At 42.6% G+C, this 19,885-nt stretch overlaps 1 protein-coding gene across 1 annotated transcript; it reads left to right on the top strand.

Annotated features, from left to right (window-relative positions):
* The first annotated feature begins 28 nt into the window (after positions 1–28).
* traf6 (TNF receptor-associated factor 6) lies at positions 29–19,136 on the top strand. The gene is made up of 8 exons (XM_071400644.1): positions 29–163; positions 989–1,302; positions 2,496–2,646; positions 2,758–2,916; positions 3,199–3,270; positions 9,715–9,792; positions 10,073–10,357; positions 10,469–19,136. Exons 2-8 carry the CDS (start codon positions 989–991, stop codon positions 11,063–11,065), a joined length of 1,656 nt encoding a protein of 551 aa, XP_071256745.1. The 5' UTR covers positions 29–163; the 3' UTR covers positions 11,066–19,136.
* Positions 19,137–19,885: the final 749 nt, after the last annotated feature.

The following is a 19,885-nucleotide window of genomic DNA, read 5'->3' as shown; positions in this document are numbered from 1 at the left end:
TTTTTATTTTCATCCCGTCCAGCCAGTGGCGGTATTGTCCTACTTATTCCTTTGCCACCCAGCATAAACCACCAATGAGGCAGAGAAGAAGAGTGACGAAAATGCAGGAAGTAATTAGCTAAGGAGAGTCAGTCAAGAAAACTGATGTACTTTCAAGGCTACGGTAAGCATTAACACGCATATTGTCAAATATTCCAACACCAGCGACTAATACACTAATCATGCATACATGCGGTTATTACAGTGTTTAGTTTTGTTAGTTTGTTGAAACGTCATCTCAAGAACTTCGAAGTTCCGTGTCAGCATCATCGCTACCACACCGCTAGCCAGCTAACGTTAACTTGTTATGCAATTACTGATTATTACTTGCTTTTGACCTTGTCTTCTCATATTTGAGCTTCGGATATTAAACAGCTAACCACTTATGTTACCACGAGGTCAGACAGGTTTAGTTGTTTACATATATTGACATACTATCTGAAATATTAGCTATCCAGCTACGTTGCTTGAAATGCGTGAGGAACTGAGATTCCCCGCCCATTGTGCCCCTGACTTGACAAGCTAGCAACCCAGATTGCTAGTTTCTAAGCTCGCAAGAAATTGTTTAGCCCTATATAGGTAAATTACTGTAGTTTCAGACTGTAACCACCATGTCAATTGGCTAACGCAAAGGCATTGAATTGAGGATGTTCGCTAGGTGTTGTCTCCTTTGTGTCATATCCTTACCTTTGGTTCCCTGAGTCATGTACAGTCATTATGAAGTTTCTTATCTCGGGCTGATCTGAGAACAGAGCTCAGGAGACAGTTGAGTCCAAGTGGAACTGATGACACACATTTCAAGAAGGACACATTCCAAACGTCAGAGAGAAACAACAGCCCAGTGATTTCCACAGCATATTTTTCTGTGTAATAAAACACTTTGTGAATACTTGTGGAGGGGTAATGGCTCGTATCTCTTTTTCTCCACTTTTCTCTCCGCCCTGTGTAGATGTCCTGCTTTGAGAGTGATAAGAGCAGCCTGGAGAATGATGAAGCGTGTTGTGGTGGGGCGACCGCGTCACAGCTGTCCAACTGTGCGCTGGCCATGCTGGAGAAAGAGGGCAGCGACTCTGCGCTGAGCCCCACGGAGAGTACCCCCATCAGCCTACAGGGCGGCGCCCCACTGCAAGGCTACGACGTGGAGTTCGACCCTCCGCTGGAGAGCAAGTACGAGTGCCCCATCTGCCTCATGGCCCTGAGGGCAGCCGTGCAGACGCCGTGCGGCCATCGCTTCTGCCGCAGCTGCATCGAGAAGTCCATCCGGTAAGCCTCCCTGGTACCAAATAACAATATTTGCTTATTCCTTTACCCCTGCACCAACAATTATCTCTGCATGTTTATTGTCAACATTAAAGTTGTTGAGGACAGAGAACTGAACTATGGGGCATTTTATAATCACAGCTCCTCTTATTAGAGACGCAGGGGTTAAAGGTCATTTATTTATTTCATGAATCAACCTTACTATTACAGCAGAACAACATCCATGTCAATGTGCCGGGGTTAGCCAATGGTTGTCGCCACGCCGCATTTCTGTCATAGGGATGACGCATGAGGTTTATTTTTATTTATTTTTTAAAACCTGCAGGTTACAGGAACATCTAAAACGAGAGAGTATGTAGAAATAACAAATCACCTATATTTTCATATAAATGCCCTTTTTCTGGCCCTCGTATCGATTTTGACAAACAAATGGGTCATAAAAAGATCTGTGTGGCCCTCCATAGAGTTTCCAAATCCCGATGTGGCGCTGGAGCCAAAAATGTTTTTGCGCCAGTCTGAGATCGACTCAAGTTTTTGCTTTAACTCCTGGAGAGGTCATAGTAAATATGCCTGTAATATGCCTGTAAATATTCAACTCTCAAATGATTTTTGTTGGCCACCAGATAAGATGGGCAATGCAGGTGATTCTATAATGCAGAACATCTCTATACATCATATAGCTATGCATTACAACAGCCACATGACATAACAGTTGGGATTATCCATGACTGTCAATCATTCACTGATTTGGTGGGCAATGACAGCCTCTTGGGTTACTGACTTACTGGGTAAATGATTGGCCATATTCTGGAAGATTTGGAGGCCATTCTTCCCTCTGTCACTACCTTCACTTCCCCACAATTACAGTACCAAGCTTCCATCTTTACTGCAGGACTGTTGTGATGTTTTGTATTCTGTGTTTATCATTGGTGCTCTTTTCTGAATTTGCTGAATGACACGTATTTGTATGTCCCTTTTGACAAGATGATGACGATGAATACATGTACAGTTTCTTCAAATGAATAGTCCTCAAAGGATAATGGTAGTAAGTGATCTCAAAAAGGAGCCTTCTCATTGGACAAGTTCAGGTAGTAGGGCCTACCTCCATTTTAAAATAGTTTATCCTGTTGATTAATGAATGAAACCCTGGTCCCAAGCATCATACTGATCTCTCTCTTTCTTTCTTTCCCCCCCAGTGATACAGGGCAGAGGTGTCCAGTGGATAACGAGGTACTACGGGAAGACCAGCTGTTCCCAGATAACTTTGCCAAGCGGGAGATCCTCTCCCTAATGGTGCGCTGCACCAACGTAGGCTGCACTGACAAAATGGAGCTTCGCCGCCTGGATGTAGGCATCCTTCTCCACAGACAATGGCTGACACCTTAGTTCATATCACTTCAACCGTGTTGCCATGTTGAAACCAAATGATTCGCTCACTCTGCCATCTCACCCTGCCAGGGCCATGTTATGAAATGTGAGTTTGCCACCGTGCCGTGCCCGCTGTGCCAGGACGCGGTGTGGAAGAACCAGCTAGAGATTCACCAAAGCCAACACTGCCAGCGGAGACCTGTGTCCTGTCCCGACTGTGTAGAGAGCTTTGTTTACGAGGACAGCAAGGTAAGCATCACCAACTTGTTCATGCTGAGTGCACTATCCTGAATAAATAGAGATTCATTGGATTGAATAGCGGTTGCACCGCCTCAGTTAGCTCAGCTGGCAGCACAGCGCTTTCAAAGAAAATGTGACCATGTTCTCAGTCATTAAGAAACTGTATTCATTCTCCATTTGAGCTCCCCTTTAATGTTCACTGAAAGAAGTGGATAGACTGTCTGTTATTTCTGAAGGTGGTCATGTGACAGACAGCCTTTTGAACATTTTTTGTTTTTGTTGTGTCCTCAGGTTCATGAGTCGCTGTGTCCCTTTGCCAACGTGGTGTGTCAGTACTGCGGTATGGAGCTCATCAGAGACCAGGTGGGGATGGACACCTGATGGCTGCCGTTTAGATTCAGCTGATTACTAAACCTATGAGATGATGATGATGGTGTAGAGCAGTAGTCCTGATTACTAAACCTATGAGATGATGATGATGGTGTAGAGCAGTAGTCCTGATTACTAAACCTATGAGATGATGATGATGGTGTAGAGCAGTAGTCCTGATTACTAAACCTATGAGATGATGATGATGGTGTAGAGCAGTAGTCCTGATTACTAAACCTATGAGATGATGATGATGGTGTAGAGCAGTAGTCCTGATTACTAAACCTATGAGATGATGATGGTGTAGAACAGTAGTCCTGATTACTAAACCTATGAGATGATGATGGTGGTGTAGAACAGTAGTCCTGATTACTAAACCTATGAGATGATGATGATGTAGAACAGTAGGCCTGATTACTAAACCTATGAGATGATGATGATGGTGTAGAACAGTAGTCCTGATTACTAAACCTATGAGATGATGATGATGATGATGGTGTAGAGCAGTAGTCCTCATTACTAAACCTATGAGATGATGATGATGATGGTGGTGTAGAGCAGTAGTCCTGATTACTAAACCTATGAGATGATGATGATGGTGTAGAACAGTAGTCCTGATTACTAAACCTATGAGATGATGATGATGGTGTAGAACAGTAGTCCTGATTACTAAACCTATGAGATGATGATGATGATGATGGTGTAGAGCAGTAGTCCTCATTACTAAACCTATGAGATGATGATGATGATGGTGGTGTAGAGCAGTAGTCCTGATTACTAAACCTATGAGACGATGATGATGATGGTGTAGAACAGTAGTCCTGATTACTAAACCTATGAGATGATGATGATGGTGGTGTAGAACAGTAGTCCTGATTACTAAACCTATGAGATGATGATGATGGTGGTGTAGAACAGTAGTCCTGATTACTAAACCTATGAGATGATGATGGTGTAGAACAGTAGTCCTGATTACTAAACCTATGAGATGATGATGGTGGTGTAGAGCAGTAGTCCTGATTACTAAACCTATGAGACGATGATGATGATGGTGTAGAACAGTAGTCCTGATTACTAAACCTATGAGATGATGATGATGGTGGTGTAGAACAGTAGTCCTGATTACTAAACCTATGAGATGATGATGGTGGTGGTGTAGAACAGTAGTCCTGATTACTAAACCTATGAGATGATGATGATGTAGAACAGTAGTCCTGATTACTAAACCTATGAGATGATGATGATGGTGGTGTAGAACAGTAGTCCTGATTACTAAACCTATGAGATGATGATGGTGGTGGTGTAGAACAGTAGTCCTGATTACTAAACCTATGAGATGATGATGATGTAGAACAGTAGTCCTGATTACTAAACCTATGAGATGATGATGATGATGGTGTAGAACAGTAGTCCTGATTACTAAACCTATGAGATGATGATGGTGGTGTAGAACAGTAGTCCTGATTACTAAACCTATGAGATGATGATGATGATGGTGTAGAGCAGTAGTCCTGATTACTAAACCTATGAGATGATGATGGTGTAGAACAGTAGTCCTGATTACTAAACCTATGAAATGATGATGATGGTGGTGTAGAACAGTAGTCCTGATTACTAAACCTATGAGATGATGATGGTGGTGTAGAGCAGTAGTCCTGATTACTAAACCTATGAGATGATGATGGTGTAGAACAGTAGTCCTGATTACTAAACCTATGAGATGGTGGTGTAGAGCAGTAGTCCTGATTACTAAACCTATGAGATGATGATGGTGGTGTAGAGCAGTAGTCCTCATTACTAAACCTATGAGATGATGATGGTGTAGAGCAGTAGTCCTGATTACTAAACCTATGAGATGATGATGATGATGGTGTAGAGCAGTAGTCCTGATTACTAAACCTATGAGATGATGATGATGTAGAGCAGTAGTCCTGATTACTAAACCTATGAGATGATGATGATGATGGTGTAGAACAGTAGTCCTGATTACTAAACCTATGAGATGATGATGATGTAGAACAGTAGTCCTGATTACTAAACCTATGAGATGATGATGGTGTAGAACAGTAGTCCTGATTACTAAACCTATGAGATGATGATGATGATGATGTAGAACAGTAGTCCTGATTACTAAACCTATGAGATGATGATGATGATGGTGTAGAACAGTAGTCCTGATTACTAAACCTATGAGATGATGATGATGATGATGTAGAACAGTAGTCCTGATTACTAAACCTATGAGATGATGATGATGATGGTGTAGAACAGTAGTCCTGATTACTAAACCTATGAGATGATGATGATGTAGAACAGTAGTCCTGATTACTAAACCTATGAGATGATGGTGGTGTAGAACAGTAGTCCTGATTACTAAACCTATGAGATGATGATGGTGGTGGTGTAGAACAGTAGTCCTGATTACTAAACCTATGAGATGATGATGATGATGGTGTAGAACAGTAGTCCTGATTACTAAACCTATGAGATGATGATGATGATGGTGTAGAGCAGTAGTCCTGATTACTAAACCTATGAGATGATGATGGTGTAGAACAGTAGTCCTGATTACTAAACCTATGAGATGATGATGGTGTAGAACAGTAGTCCTGATTACTAAACCTATGAGATGATGATGATGATGGTGTAGAACAGTAGTCCTGATTACTAAACCTATGAGATGATGATGGTGTAGAACAGTAGTCCTGATTACTAAACCTATGAGATGATGATGATGATGGTGTAGAACAGTAGTCCTCATTACTAAACCTATGAGATGATGATGATGATGGTGTAGAACAGTAGTCCTGATTACTAAACCTATGAGATGATGATGGTGGTGTAGAACAGTAGTCCTGATTACTAAACCTATGAGATGATGATGATGTAGAACAGTAGTCCTGATTACTAAACCTATGAGATGATGATGATGTAGAACAGTAGTCCTGATTACTAAACCTATGAGATGATGATGGTGGTGTAGAACAGTAGTCCTGATTACTAAACCTATGAGATGATGATGATGTAGAACAGTAGGCCTGATTACTAAACCTATGAGATGATGATGGTGGTGTAGAACAGTAGTCCTGATTACTAAACCTATGAGATGATGATGATGGTGTAGAACAGTAGTCCTGATTACTAAACCTATGAGATGATGATGGTGGTCTAGAACAGTAGTCCTGATTACTAAACCTATGAGATGATGATGATGGTGGTGTAGAACAGTAGTCCTGATTACTAAACCTATGAGATGATGATGGTGGTGTAGAACAGTAGTCCTGATTACTAAACCTATGAGATGATGATGATGGTGTAGAGCAGTAGTCCTGATTACTAAACCTATGAGATGATGATGATGTAGAACAGTAGGCCTGATTACTAAACCTATGAGATGATGATGGTGGTGTAGAACAGTAGTCCTGATTACTAAACCTATGAGATGATGATGATGATGATGGTGTAGAGCAGTAGTCCTGATTACTAAACCTATGAGATGATGATGGTGGTGTAGAACAGTAGTCCTGATTACTAAACCTATGAGATGATGATGATGTAGAACAGTAGTCCTGATTACTAAACCTATGAGATGATGATGATGTAGAACAGTAGTCCTGATTACTAAACCTATGAGATGATGATGGTGGTGTAGAACAGTAGTCCTGATTACTAAACCTATGAGATGATGATGATGGTGGTGTAGAACAGTAGTCCTGATTACTAAACCTATGAGATGATGATGATGATGGTGTAGAACAGTAGTCCTGATTACTAAACCTATGAGATGATGATGATGATGGTGTAGAACAGTAGTCCTGATTACTAAACCTATGAGATGATGATGATGTAGAACAGTAGTCCTGATTACTAAACCTATGAGATGATGATGATGTAGAACAGTAGTCCTGATTACTAAACCTATGAGATGATGATGATGATGGTGTAGAACAGTAGTCCTGATTACTAAACCTATGAGATGATGATGGTGTAGAACAGTAGGCCTGATTACTAAACCTATGAGATGATGATGGTGGTGGTGTAGAACAGTAGTCCTGATTACTAAACCTATGAGATGATGATGGTGGTGTAGAACAGTAGTCCTGATTACTAAACCTATGAGATGATGATGGTGTAGAACAGTAGGCCTGATTACTAAACCTATGAGATGATGATGATGATGGTGTAGAACAGTAGTCCTGATTACTAAACCTATGAGATGATGATGGTGTAGAACAGTAGTCCTGATTACTAAACCTATGAGATGATGATGATGATGGTGTAGAACAGTAGTCCTGATTACTAAACCTATGAGATGATGAAGATGATGGTGTAGAACAGTAGTCCTGATTACTAAACCTATGAGATGATGATGATGATGGTGTAGAACAGTAGTCCTGATTACTAAACCTATGAGATGATGATGGTGTAGAACAGTAGTCCTGATTACTAAACCTATGAGATGATGATGGTGTAGAACAGTAGTCCTGATTACTAAACCTATGAGATGATGATGGTGTAGAACAGTAGTCCTGATTACTAAACCTATGAGATGATGATGATGATGGTGTAGAACAGTAGTCCTGATTACTAAACCTATGAGATGATGATGGTGTAGAACAGTAGTCCTGATTACTAAACCTATGAGATGATGATGATGATGGTGTAGAACAGTAGTCCTTATTACTAAACCTATGAGATGATGAAGATGATGGTGTAGAACAGTAGTCCTGATTACTAAACCTATGAGATGATGATGATGATGGTGTAGAACAGTAGTCCTGATTACTAAACCTATGAGATGATGAAGATGATGGTGTAGAACAGTAGTCCTGATTACTAAACCTATGAGATGATGATGATGATGGTGTAGAACAGTAGTCCTGATTACTAAACCTATGAGATGATGAAGATGATGGTGTAGAACAGTAGTCCTGATTACTAAACCTATGAGATGATGATGATGATGGTGTAGAACAGTAGTCCTGATTACTAAACCTATGAGATGATGATGATGATGGTGTAGAACAGTAGTCCTGATTACTAAACCTATGAGATGATGATGATGATGGTGTAGAACAGTAGTCCTGATTACTAAACCTATGAGATGATGATGATGTAGAACAGTAGTCCTGATTACTAAACCTATGAGATGATGATGGTGTAGAACAGTAGTCCTGATTACTAAACCTATGAGATGATGATGGTGTAGAGCAGTAGTCCTGATTACTAAACCTATGAGATGGTGGTGTAGAACAGTAGTCCTGATTACTAAACCTATGAGATGATGATGGTGGTGTAGAACAGTAGTCCTGATTACTAAACCTATGAGATGATGATGGTGGTGTAGAACAGTAGTCCTGATTACTAAACCTATGAGATGATGATGGTGGTGGTGTAGAACAGTAGTCCTGATTACTAAACCTATGAGATGATGATGATGGTGTAGAACAGTAGTCCTGATTACTAAACCTATGAGATGATGATGATGGTGTAGAGCAGTAGTCCTGATTACTAAACCTATGAGATGGTGGTGTAGAACAGTAGTCCTGATTACTAAACCTATGAGATGATGATGATGGTGTAGAGCAGTAGTCCTGATTACTAAACCTATGAGATGATGATGATGGTGTAGAACAGTAGTCCTGATTACTAAACCTATGAGATGATGATGGTGTAGAGCAGTAGTCCTGATTACTAAACCTATGAGATGATGATGATGGTGTAGAGCAGTAGTCCTGATTACTAAACCTATGAGATGATGATGGTGGTGGTGTAGAACAGTAGTCCTGATTACTAAACCTATGAGATGATGATGATGATGGTGTAGAACAGTAGTCCTGATTACTAAACCTATGAGATGATGGTGGTGGTGTAGAGCAGTAGTCCTGATTACTAAACCTATGAAATGATGATGATGGTGGTGTAGAACAGTAGTCCTGATTACTAAACCTATGAGATGATGATGATGATGGTGTAGAACAGTAGTCCTGATTACTAAACCTATGAGATGATGATGATGATGGTGTAGAACAGTAGTCCTCATTACTAAACCTGCGGTCCATTGCCGCCCAACAGTTTAGCAGTCCACAACTATTCATGAACGATTGAGTTAAACAGTCCTGATAGTCCTGATTGTGTGGGCCGCAAGCAGATGTGAACTGGACCAAAATTATCCACGGGCCAAACGTTGTAGACTCCTGCTCTACACCACCATCATCATCATCATCATCTCATAGGTTTAGTAATCATGACTACTGCTCTACACCACCATCATCTCATAGGTTTAGAAGCTTGTTACAAAGAGAATTTTTCCCAGAGGAAAGGTAGGCAACCTATCTGGGAAAAAGTATCTCTTTGTATCAAGCTTCTACACAGGTCAAGCGATGTAGGATCTGACTCAGTGGTGGAATAACTTTGGTGTGCGTGTTTTTGTTTCAGTTGGAATCTCACTATGACACAGACTGTCCGAAGGCTCCGATCGCCTGCACCTTCAGCACTTTTGGATGTGGAGAGATGGTAGGTCACTGAGTCAACCTCAACACATTGAGTTATTTACCACCTATGCTCTGTGACTACTTTGCCTTGTCTAAAACAAACCCCATAACCCAAGACCGAGATGCCCCAGATCCACTTGTCATGGCCTCTAGCAGGACTAGGTAGAGTTTCCACAACTACTCCCATCCAGCCGATACTTTCAGGTCTAACAAAAGAGGGTTTTTAAACCGGACAAGGCTACCACTTCCTACTTTTGGTTCAACACCGTGGCTCTTTTTAAAGTCTTTATGTGCTATTTCAGATGCAGCGTAATGACCTGGCGCAGCACATGCAGGAGTTCACTCAGATGCACATGCGCTGCATGGCTGAGTACCTGCACAGGCACAGCCTTACCGGGTACACCCAGCCACCTTCTTCTGAGGACCGAGGGGCTGCCGCTGCAGAGCTGGGGGCACACGCAGGAGCTAGCAGCAGTGGCGCCCCCTGCCAGTGCTGCGGGGAACTGCAGACCATGCGGGAGACCATTCAGCAGCTGGAGGGCCGTCTAGTGCGGCAGGACCACCAGCTACGTGAGCTGAGCATTCAGGTGGAACAGATACAAATTCATTCTCTCATTTGTGACATTGAATTCACTTGTTTGGATAAAAACGTCTACAACTAAATGACCATTTTGTTTTCTATTATCATTATCCCCCAGGCTGGCCTGGTGGCTGAGCTCCGTCGTAAGGTCACCTCGCTGGAGGAGAACCTAAAGGACCTGGAGGCCAAGCAGTGCCAGGGCGTGTACGTGTGGCCCTTGGAGGGCTTCTCGGGATACCTACATACCCAGGCTGCCGGACAGCCCGTTGTGGTGCACAGCCCGGGCTTCTACACGGGCCGGCCGGGCTACAAGCTGTGTCTGCGCCTCCACCTCCAAACGCCCTCCGCCCAGCGCTGCTCCAACTACATCTCGCTGTTTGTTCACACCATGCAGGGGGAATTTGATGGGCAGCTGTCGTGGCCCTTCCAAGGCACCATCCGTCTGGCCGTGCTGGACCAAGGGCCTGATGGCCAGCACCATGTGGAGGTGATGGAGACCAAACCTGACCTGCAGGCCTTCCAGAGGCCCACCATCCAGAGGAACCCCAAGGGCTTTGGCTACGTCACCTTCCTGCACCTGAAGGAGCTGCAGCAGCGGGGGTTTGTGCACGACGACACGCTGCTGGTGCGCTGCGAGGTGACGCCGCGCTTCGACACCGCCCTGAGGCGCGAGGGGGCGGCCATGCAGCCCAGAGGGCCCGAGGCCTCGCTGTGAGGACCCTTTTAACGTTCCAGCGACGAGGTCAATCGCCACCAACGTTATCAGTACAAAGTATCAGTTTGCCATTTTCCTGACTTCTTGTATCGCACAGGATCATTGCATTGGGTTCAGTCATGACCAACCTCATGGGAAAGTGTACTGCTCAGTTGTGGGTTTTATCTCCAACTCCAAAAGGCTTTTCTTTGCTGTAGCTTTTGAGAGTGATGGACTGGATGTTGGTGGCGATTAACACCAAGGTTTCCTGCAACAAGTCGAGAGCTTGGGGCTATATGGTTTTATCTGCAGTTTTGTCCAAATTTAGTTATTGACATTAGCCTTATTCTGTTCAATGTTCTCTACCTATATATTACTCTAAATACCCCAATTCATGTTAAGTTCAAAAGAATACAAGATAAAAAATATTTGACACCATTCAAACCAATGATGGTTCAGAACTTTAAAGCCGATCTCACAATCATCTATTTGCAGACAGAACGTTCTAGTCCCAAGCTCTGTGTTCCATCACTTATCCAGCAATGTGTCGCAGGCTACTGTACTGTTCCAAATAGATAGGATTTCAAAATGTCTTATGATGCCTACATTAGGTTGTAATAAACATGACTTTGGTTTCAGTGCATCGTTCTTTGTAGTGGAGACTGGAAAAGTCTTGTTAATTATCATAACATGGTGTTACAGTTTATATTTATGTCAAGCTCAAAGTCATGTTTATGACAACTTTATGTTGGCATTAAAGAAGCCAATTCAAATAAGATGTTACCAGAAGTGTATTTCTGTTGGAGATTAGGAAGGGGACAGAGAGTGATGTATGACAGAGAGATAATCAATCAAATGAATCCCTGTAGCACTTTTTACATAACACAGCGGCAGGACCATCTGTAAGCAGGAGATGACCAGAGGCAGAACTACCTATCAACTTATTATACATCCTGGATGACGAGCGAGTCAGGATCACTGTCATTTCACTGGTCTTCTGGTTGGAGGATCATACAAGCAAGATGGGGGCAACATCCTAACCTGGGTCTTAATGCACAGCTCTTTTGTCTGGGAAAATGTGGTATGATGTGGCATCCCTTAAGACCTCTTCTGGAGAAGAGATTTCCTGAACAATGGCTGTGAGATTGGACATACAATAAGCAGTTACATATGAATGAGTTGGTATACACAGTGGCGTAAAAATACTTAAGTACTACTTAAGGCTGTTTTTTTTTTTGGGGGTATCTGTACTTTACTATTTATATTTTTGTCAACTTTTACTCTACTACATTTCTAAAGAAAAGAATGTACTTTTTACTCCATACGTTTTCCCTGACACCCAAACCAGCTCGTTCCACTTGGAAATGCTCAGGCTGGACCGCTATATGGTCCAATCATGCACCTATAATTTATTTAACCTTCATTTTAACAGGGAAGAAATTGAGGCCTAGGTTTCTTTTCCAGATCTGCCCTGTATAATACAATATAAATAAACACATTGTACACAACATATTACAATACAAAACACAGTCATGTTAAGCACTAATAAAACATCACAAATCATTCAGAAAAAGTGACATTCCTCCACAAGTAAGTCCCCAATCAATACGTTAAATTGCCTCAAACAGCACCAGAACATCAAAATAAAATGTATTTATATTTTTGGGGGTCATACGGTGCATTTAAGCTAAAACCAGATTTACCTAGCTCGGTGGAGACCCTAGGAACGTCGAGTTAACGGGTTAGGCAACTCGGGTGTCTATACTTCAAAAGCAAAGTTAGATAAGACGGAAGTTTATGAAGTAGGGCCTTGTAACCAAAAAGGGAGTAATGTAGAGACCTACAGGTCTTTAGCGAAGTCCAGCCAACCTTTTGATACAGAATGCAGTGTTGTGATGAGTATCAAATCTGTCGCTTGTAACAACGAAGGGCAATATGGTAGATGGAATCCATAGCTTTAAGAGTAGTAGCAACTGCACTTGGATAAATAATCACCTTAATCAAGAACAGATTAAAAGGCTGACTGAATAATCTGCTTCCTACTGCTGAGAGAAAGGCACCATGGCTTTCTGTAGAAAAAAGACCGCTTTAAGTCTTAGCTTCTTAACCAGCTCATCTGTTTTTTTTATATGTCAAATCCATATCAATCCAAATGCCTTATTATTTATATGCAGGAACACGTTCGATTGGAGAACCATCTAATGAGTGAACATGTAGTTCATCTGAAACATTCTGAGTTTAATTTTATTTATTTAGTTTTGTCCATATTAAGCACACGTTTTAAATCAGCATGGGATTCCTACATAGCTCTAAAATCTGACTAGTTTTGACACAGCCAGATCAATGGGGGAGGCAGGTAGCCTGGTGGTTAGAGTGTTGGACTAGTAACCAGCAGGTAGCCTGGTGGTTAGAGTGTTGGACTAGTAACCAGCAGGTAGCCTGGTGGTTAGAGTGTTGGACTAGTAACCAGCAGGTAGCCTGGTGGTTAGAGTGTTGGACTAGTAACCAGCAGGTAGCCTGGTGGTTAGAGTGTTGGACTAGTAACCAGCAGGTAGCCTGGTGGTTAGAGTGTTGGACTAGTAACCAGCAGGTAGCCTGGTGGTTAGAGTGTTGGACTAGTAACCAGCAGGTAGCCTGGTGGTTAGAGTGTTGGACTAGTAACCAGCAGGTAGCCTGGTGGTTAGAGTGTTGGACTAGTAACCAGCAGGTAGCCTGGTGGTTAGAGTGTTGGACTAGTAACCAGCAGGTAGCCTGGTGGTTAGAGTGTTGGACTAGTAACCAGCAGGTAGCCTGGTGGTTAGAGTGTTGGACTAGTAACCAGCAGGTAGCCTGGTGGTTAGAGTGTTGGACTAGTAACCAGCAGGTAGCCTGGTGGTTAGAGTGTTGGACTAGTAACCAGCAGGTAGCCTGGTGGTTAGAGTGTTGGACTAGTAACCAGCAGGTAGCCTGGTGGTTAGAGTGTTGGACTAGTAACCAGCAGGTAGCCTGGTGGTTAGAGTGTTGGACTAGTAACCAGCAGGTAGCCTGGTGGTTAGAGTGTTGGACTAGTAACCAGCAGGTAGCCTGGTGGTTAGAGTGTTGGACTAGTAACCAGCAGGTAGCCTGGTGGTTAGAGTGTTGGACTAGTAACCGGCAGGTAGCCTGGTGGTTAGAGTGTTGGACTAGTAACCAGCAGGTAGCCTGGTGGTTAGAGTGTTGGACTAGTAACCGGCAGGTAGCCTGGTGGTTAGAGTGTTGGACTAGTAACCGGCAGGTAGCCTGGTGGTTAGAGTGTTGGACTAGTAACCGGCAGGTAGCCTGGTGGTTAGAGTGTTGGACTAGTAACCGGCAGGTAGCCTGGTGGTTAGAGTGTTGGACTAGTAACCGGCAGGTAGCCTGGTGGTTAGAGTGTTGGACTAGTAACCGGCAGGTAGCCTGGTGGTTAGAGTGTTGGACTAGTAACCGGCAGGTAGCCTGGTGGTTAGAGTGTTGGACTAGTAACCGGCAGGTAGCCTGGTGGTTAGAGTGTTGGACTAGTAACCGGCAGGTAGCCTGGTGGTTAGAGTGTTGGACTAGTAACCGGCAGGTAGCCTGGTGGTTAGAGTGTTGGACTAGTAACCAGCAGGTAGCCTGGTGGTTAGAGTGTTGGACTAGTAACCAGCAGGTAGCCTGGTGGTTAGAGTGTTGGACTAGTAACCAGCAGGTAGCCTGGTGGTTAGAGTGTTGGACTAGTAACCAGCAGGTAGCCTGGTGGTTAGAGTGTTGGACTAGTAACCAGCAGGTAGCCTGGTGGTTAGAGTGTTGGACTAGTAACTGGAAGGTTTATAGATCGAATCCCCGAACTGACAAGGTAAAACTCTGTCATTCTGCCCCTGAACAAGGCAGTTAACCCACTGTTCCCCGGTAGGCCGTCATTGTAAATGAGAATTTGTTCTTAACTCACTTGCCTAGTTAAATCAAATCAAATAGTCGGGGCAATAGTGTACATAATAGTATCATCCACATTTAAATGAAGTTAACAGATTGACCAATGGTGTTAATATAAAGAGTGAATAGAAATGGTCCCAAAATCGGGATTTGACCGTTTTTCAGAATTTACACGGGTTCCCATTACAATCCGAAAGAGCAGTTACACAATCCGATTTAGCCTTGCTGATTTGTCTTGCACAATGATTCCTCAGTTGCTTAAAGCTTGCCAGTCCGGGCCTAAGCCTGTGTTCCTGGCCTTGACCCAAGCATCACCTCTTTTATAAATGACTTCTGATCATTCTGGAGTGTACCAGGCATTCCATCTACTTTTAACCCTTCATTTTTTTGAAGGGAGCATGATTATCCACAATAGTATTGAAGACATCTGCAAAAAGGCTGAAAGCTAAATCATGTTGATGGATAGCTGAAATACAATCAAGGTCACTAAAATAAAGATGAAAAGCCTGTTCACTTAAGTTTTTAAAGTTCCTCTTTGTGTTCAGATGAGGTTTAGATTTGTGTTGTTGTAACGGATGTGAAATGGCTAGCTAGTTAGCGGGTACGCGCTAATAGCGTTTCAATCAGTTACGTCACTTGCTCTGAAACCTAGAAGTAGTGTTTCCCCTTGCTCTGCAAGGGCCGCGGCCTTTGTGGAGCGATGGGTAACGATGCTTCGTGGGCGACCGTTGTTGATGTGTGCAGAGGGTCCCTGGTTCGCGCCCGGGGCGAGGGGACGCCGTAAAGTTATACTGTTACATTGTCTCACATCTCTAACACAAACAACAGTCAGTTTATTTTATTATTTTACCCCCCCCCCCCCACCCCTTTCTCCCCAATTTCGTCATATCCAATTACGATCTTGTCTCATCGCTGCAACTCCCCAACGGGCTCGGGAGCGGCGAAGGTCGAGTCATGCGTTCTCCGCAAATATGACCCGCCAAACCATGCTCCTTAATGAAACACCTGCCAGCTTGGAGGAAACACTGTTCAACTGACGACTGCAGGCGCCCAGCCAGCCTGCAGGCGCCCAGCCAGCCTCAAGGAGTCGCTAGAGCGCGATGAGCCCCCCCCCCCCCCGGCCAAACCCTCCCCTAACCCGGACGACACTTTGCCAATTGTGCTCCGCCCTATGGGACTCCGGTCACGGCCGGTTGTGATACAGCCTGGGATCAAACCCGGGTCTGTAGTGACACCTCACTGCGATGCAGTGCCTTAGACCGCTGTGCCACTCGGGAGGCCCTGGCAATGGGCAGTTTCAGTCAATACCAGATTATCTGGATTCGCCTGCAGAGCCCAGGAACTAAGCTCCTAATGTTCAGATGCATCAACCCAGGTCTTTTGCGATTTTTAAAGTCACATGGAAACTAACTCCAACAAGCTACGTTCAATAGATGGTTGCGGGCCCTGTCTGATGGTTGATATTGATATAGTTGGTATGGCTATCAGATTGCATAGTACTGCACCATTTGGTCGATCCCTATTAGTAATAGACGAAGGAGTAGAAATGGGATATAACACATTGTCATCCCTACTGCCTCTGATCTGGTGGACTCACTGAACACAAATACTTTGTTGGTAAATTATGTTGGAGTATTGGAGTGGTGGAGTGGTGGAGTGTTGGAGTGTCTTCTGTCCGTAAATGAGAAAAACAAACAAGAAAATCCCTTAATATAAGGAATATGATGTGTAGCATTTACTTTAGAATTTTTGTTAAAAAATATTTAAAAATATCAGAATTGACTACTTTTTACACCACTGTATTTAAGTACATTTTAAACCAAATACTTTGACTTTTAATCAAGTAGTATTTTACTGGGTAACTTTCACTTTTACTTGAGTCATTTTCTATTAAGATATCTTTACTTCTACTCAAGTATGACAATTGAGTACTTTTCCCACCACTGGGTATACATAAGGCATTCATAACCCATTTATGAAACCAGTCGTGACACCTTCATGAATGTTACAGTATCATAACACATTTATTCAGCATCATGTATAAGGGGCCTACGGTGTATCCACCAGTTAGCAGACTCTTTCCATAGGATACTGAACCAATGGAAACACAGTCACAGGTACTGAGAAAAACTACGCTTTGCTTTGTGTATTGCTCAACAGGGAAAAAACGTACTCTTGCATCAAAGTTACTGTAGGTGCTTGTGTCAACAAGTGGCATGATTCCATTCCTAACAATTAACATCCATCCAGTCCATTCATACCCAAAAATGGAAGTCAACCAGGGCCCAGGGAGAGGACGGAGTGAGTTATCCGTTTGGAATTAGATCAATGCCTTCTGTTGCCAAGAAAGACTCAAGACTGTTGAGCAGAGTCATAGTAAATGTTCTCCCTGTGTCTGTGGCGTTATTAGCAGAGCAGTGGAGATAATACATGTTCTCCCTGTGTCTGTGGCGTTATTAGCAGAGCAGTGGAGATAATAAATGTTCTCTCTGTGTCTGTGGTGTTATTAGCAGAGCAGTGGAGATAATAAATGTTCTCTCTGTGTCTGTGGCGTTATTAGCAGAGCAGTGGAGATAAATGTTCTCTCTGTGTCTGTGGTGTTATTAGCAGAGCAGTGGCGATAATAAATGTTCTCCCTGTGTCTGTGGTGTTATTAGCAGAGCAGTGGAGATAATACATGTTCTCCCTGTGTCTGTGGCGTTATTAGCAGAGCAGTGGAGATAATACATGTTCTCCCTGTGTCTGTGGTGTTATTAGCAGAGCAGTGGAGATAATACATGTTCTCCCTGTGTCTGTGGTGTTATTAGCAGAGCAGTGGAGATAAGACATGTTCTCCCTGTGTCTGTGGTGTTATTAGCACCACAGACACACCACTGTTATTAGTTATCTGTGGCTTTATTTTGTGGCCTCACATCACATCAGTGGATGAAGATTGTTGACCGTACCGCATCATACAGTAGCTACAATTGACAATTGGATGAGACTATGGAGACATCCTCACTCACCAGAATGGATAACTTACTCTCATACGTTAAATCCCACTGGACTTGTTTCTTGTGGAATAAGTCGAATATATTTGTGTGGACAAAAATGCCTTACTGTGTTGTTTTGTTTAAAATCTATTAAAAAAGCTGCAAATCTGTCTCTGCAGTCTACATAGATCAGTCATCTCTACAGTACAGTGCCTTCAGAAAGTATTCATACCCCTTGACTTATTCCACATTTTGTTGTGTTACAGCCTGAATTCAAAATAGATTAAATAGATTTGTTTCCTCACACACAATACCACATAATGAAAAAGTTTTTTTTTTTTTTTAAATGTATTGCAAATTAAATATAGAAATATCTAATGTACATAAGTATTCACACCCCAGAGTCAATACTTTATAGATCACCTTTGGCAGTGATTACAGTTGTGAGTGTTTCTGGGTAAGTCTCTAAGAGCTGTGAGTGTTTCTGGGTAAGTCTCTAAGAGCTGTGAGTGTTTCTGGGTAAGTCTCTCAGAGCTTTACGCACCTGGATTTTGCAACATTTGCCCATGTATTATTTTCTAAATTCTTCCAGCTCTGTTAAATTGGTTGTTGATCATTGCTAGACAACCATTTTCAGGTCTTGCCATAGATTTTCAATTTGATTTAAGTCAAAACTGTAACTTGGCCACTCAGGAACATTCACTGTCTTCTTGGTAAGCAACTCCAGTGTAGTTTTGTCATTGTGTTTTAGGTTATTGTCCTGCTGGAAGATGAATTAATCTCCCATTATCTGGTGGAAAGCAGACTGAACCAGGTTTTCCTCTAGGATTTTGCCTGTGCTTATTTCCATTCCATTTATTTTTATCCTGAAAAACTCCCCGGTTCTTAACGATTACAAGCATACACATAACATGATGCAGCAGCCACTGTGGTTGAAAATATGGAGAGTGGTACTCAGTAATGTATTGTATTTGCCCAAAACATAACACTTTGTATTCAGGAAGAAAAAAAAATTGCTTTGCCAAATTTTTTGCAGTATGACATTAGTGCCTTGTTGCAAACAGGATGCATGTTTTGGAATATTTTTATTCTGTACAGGCTTCCTTCTTTTCACTCTGTCATTTAGGTTAGTATTGTGGAGTCACTACAATGTTGTTGATCCATCCTCAGTGTTCTCCTATCACAGCCATTAAACTCTACGTGTTTTAAAGTCACCATTGGACTCATGGTCAAAATCCATGAGTGGTTTCCTTTCTCTGCAGCAACTGAGTTAGGATCGACGCATGTATCTTTCAAAAAACATAATCCCACTTTGACATTATTGTGTGTAGGCACTAACCAAATATAAGTGTATTTGTCACATGCTTTGTAAACAACAGGTGTAGACTAAGAGTGAAATGCTTCCTGACTGGTCCTTTACCAAGACAGCAGTGTTAAAGATAAAGGATTAAATAGAAATAGTAACATGAGGAATAAATACACGGTGAATAACAATAATGAGAAAACAATAACATGGCTATATACAGGGAGTAGAAACTAACATGGCTATATACAGGAAGTAGAAACTAACATGGCTATATACAGGAAGTAGAAACTAACAAGTCACGTTGGTATAAAGGGATCGGGAGACAGGCGCAGGAATGCGTCATATGTTTTTTTATTTACCCAAATTACAGCGTACCATGTAAAGGCACGGGGACGAAGACCAAACAAACACGTACACAAAACACAGGGTTGAAACCCAAACAAAAGAGCGAGGAGTACCTCGAATAAATACACGGGGCACACAATGATTCCACACGGGACGAGACCCGTAATCATCTGTGCAATACACGCGGCACGAAAGCCAAAACAACACAGCACAGGTACTCACACAACCAACGGACATTGGAACAATAATCGACAGTCCCAATGGCGAACCAAAGGGCACACTTATTACTAATCATTGGGAAATGGACACCAG

Source organism: Salvelinus alpinus, chromosome 5 (genome assembly GCF_045679555.1).
Source record: "Salvelinus alpinus chromosome 5, SLU_Salpinus.1, whole genome shotgun sequence".
NCBI lineage: Eukaryota > Metazoa > Chordata > Actinopteri > Salmoniformes > Salmonidae > Salvelinus > Salvelinus alpinus.
This window is presented reverse-complemented; position numbering and strand designations above follow the sequence as displayed.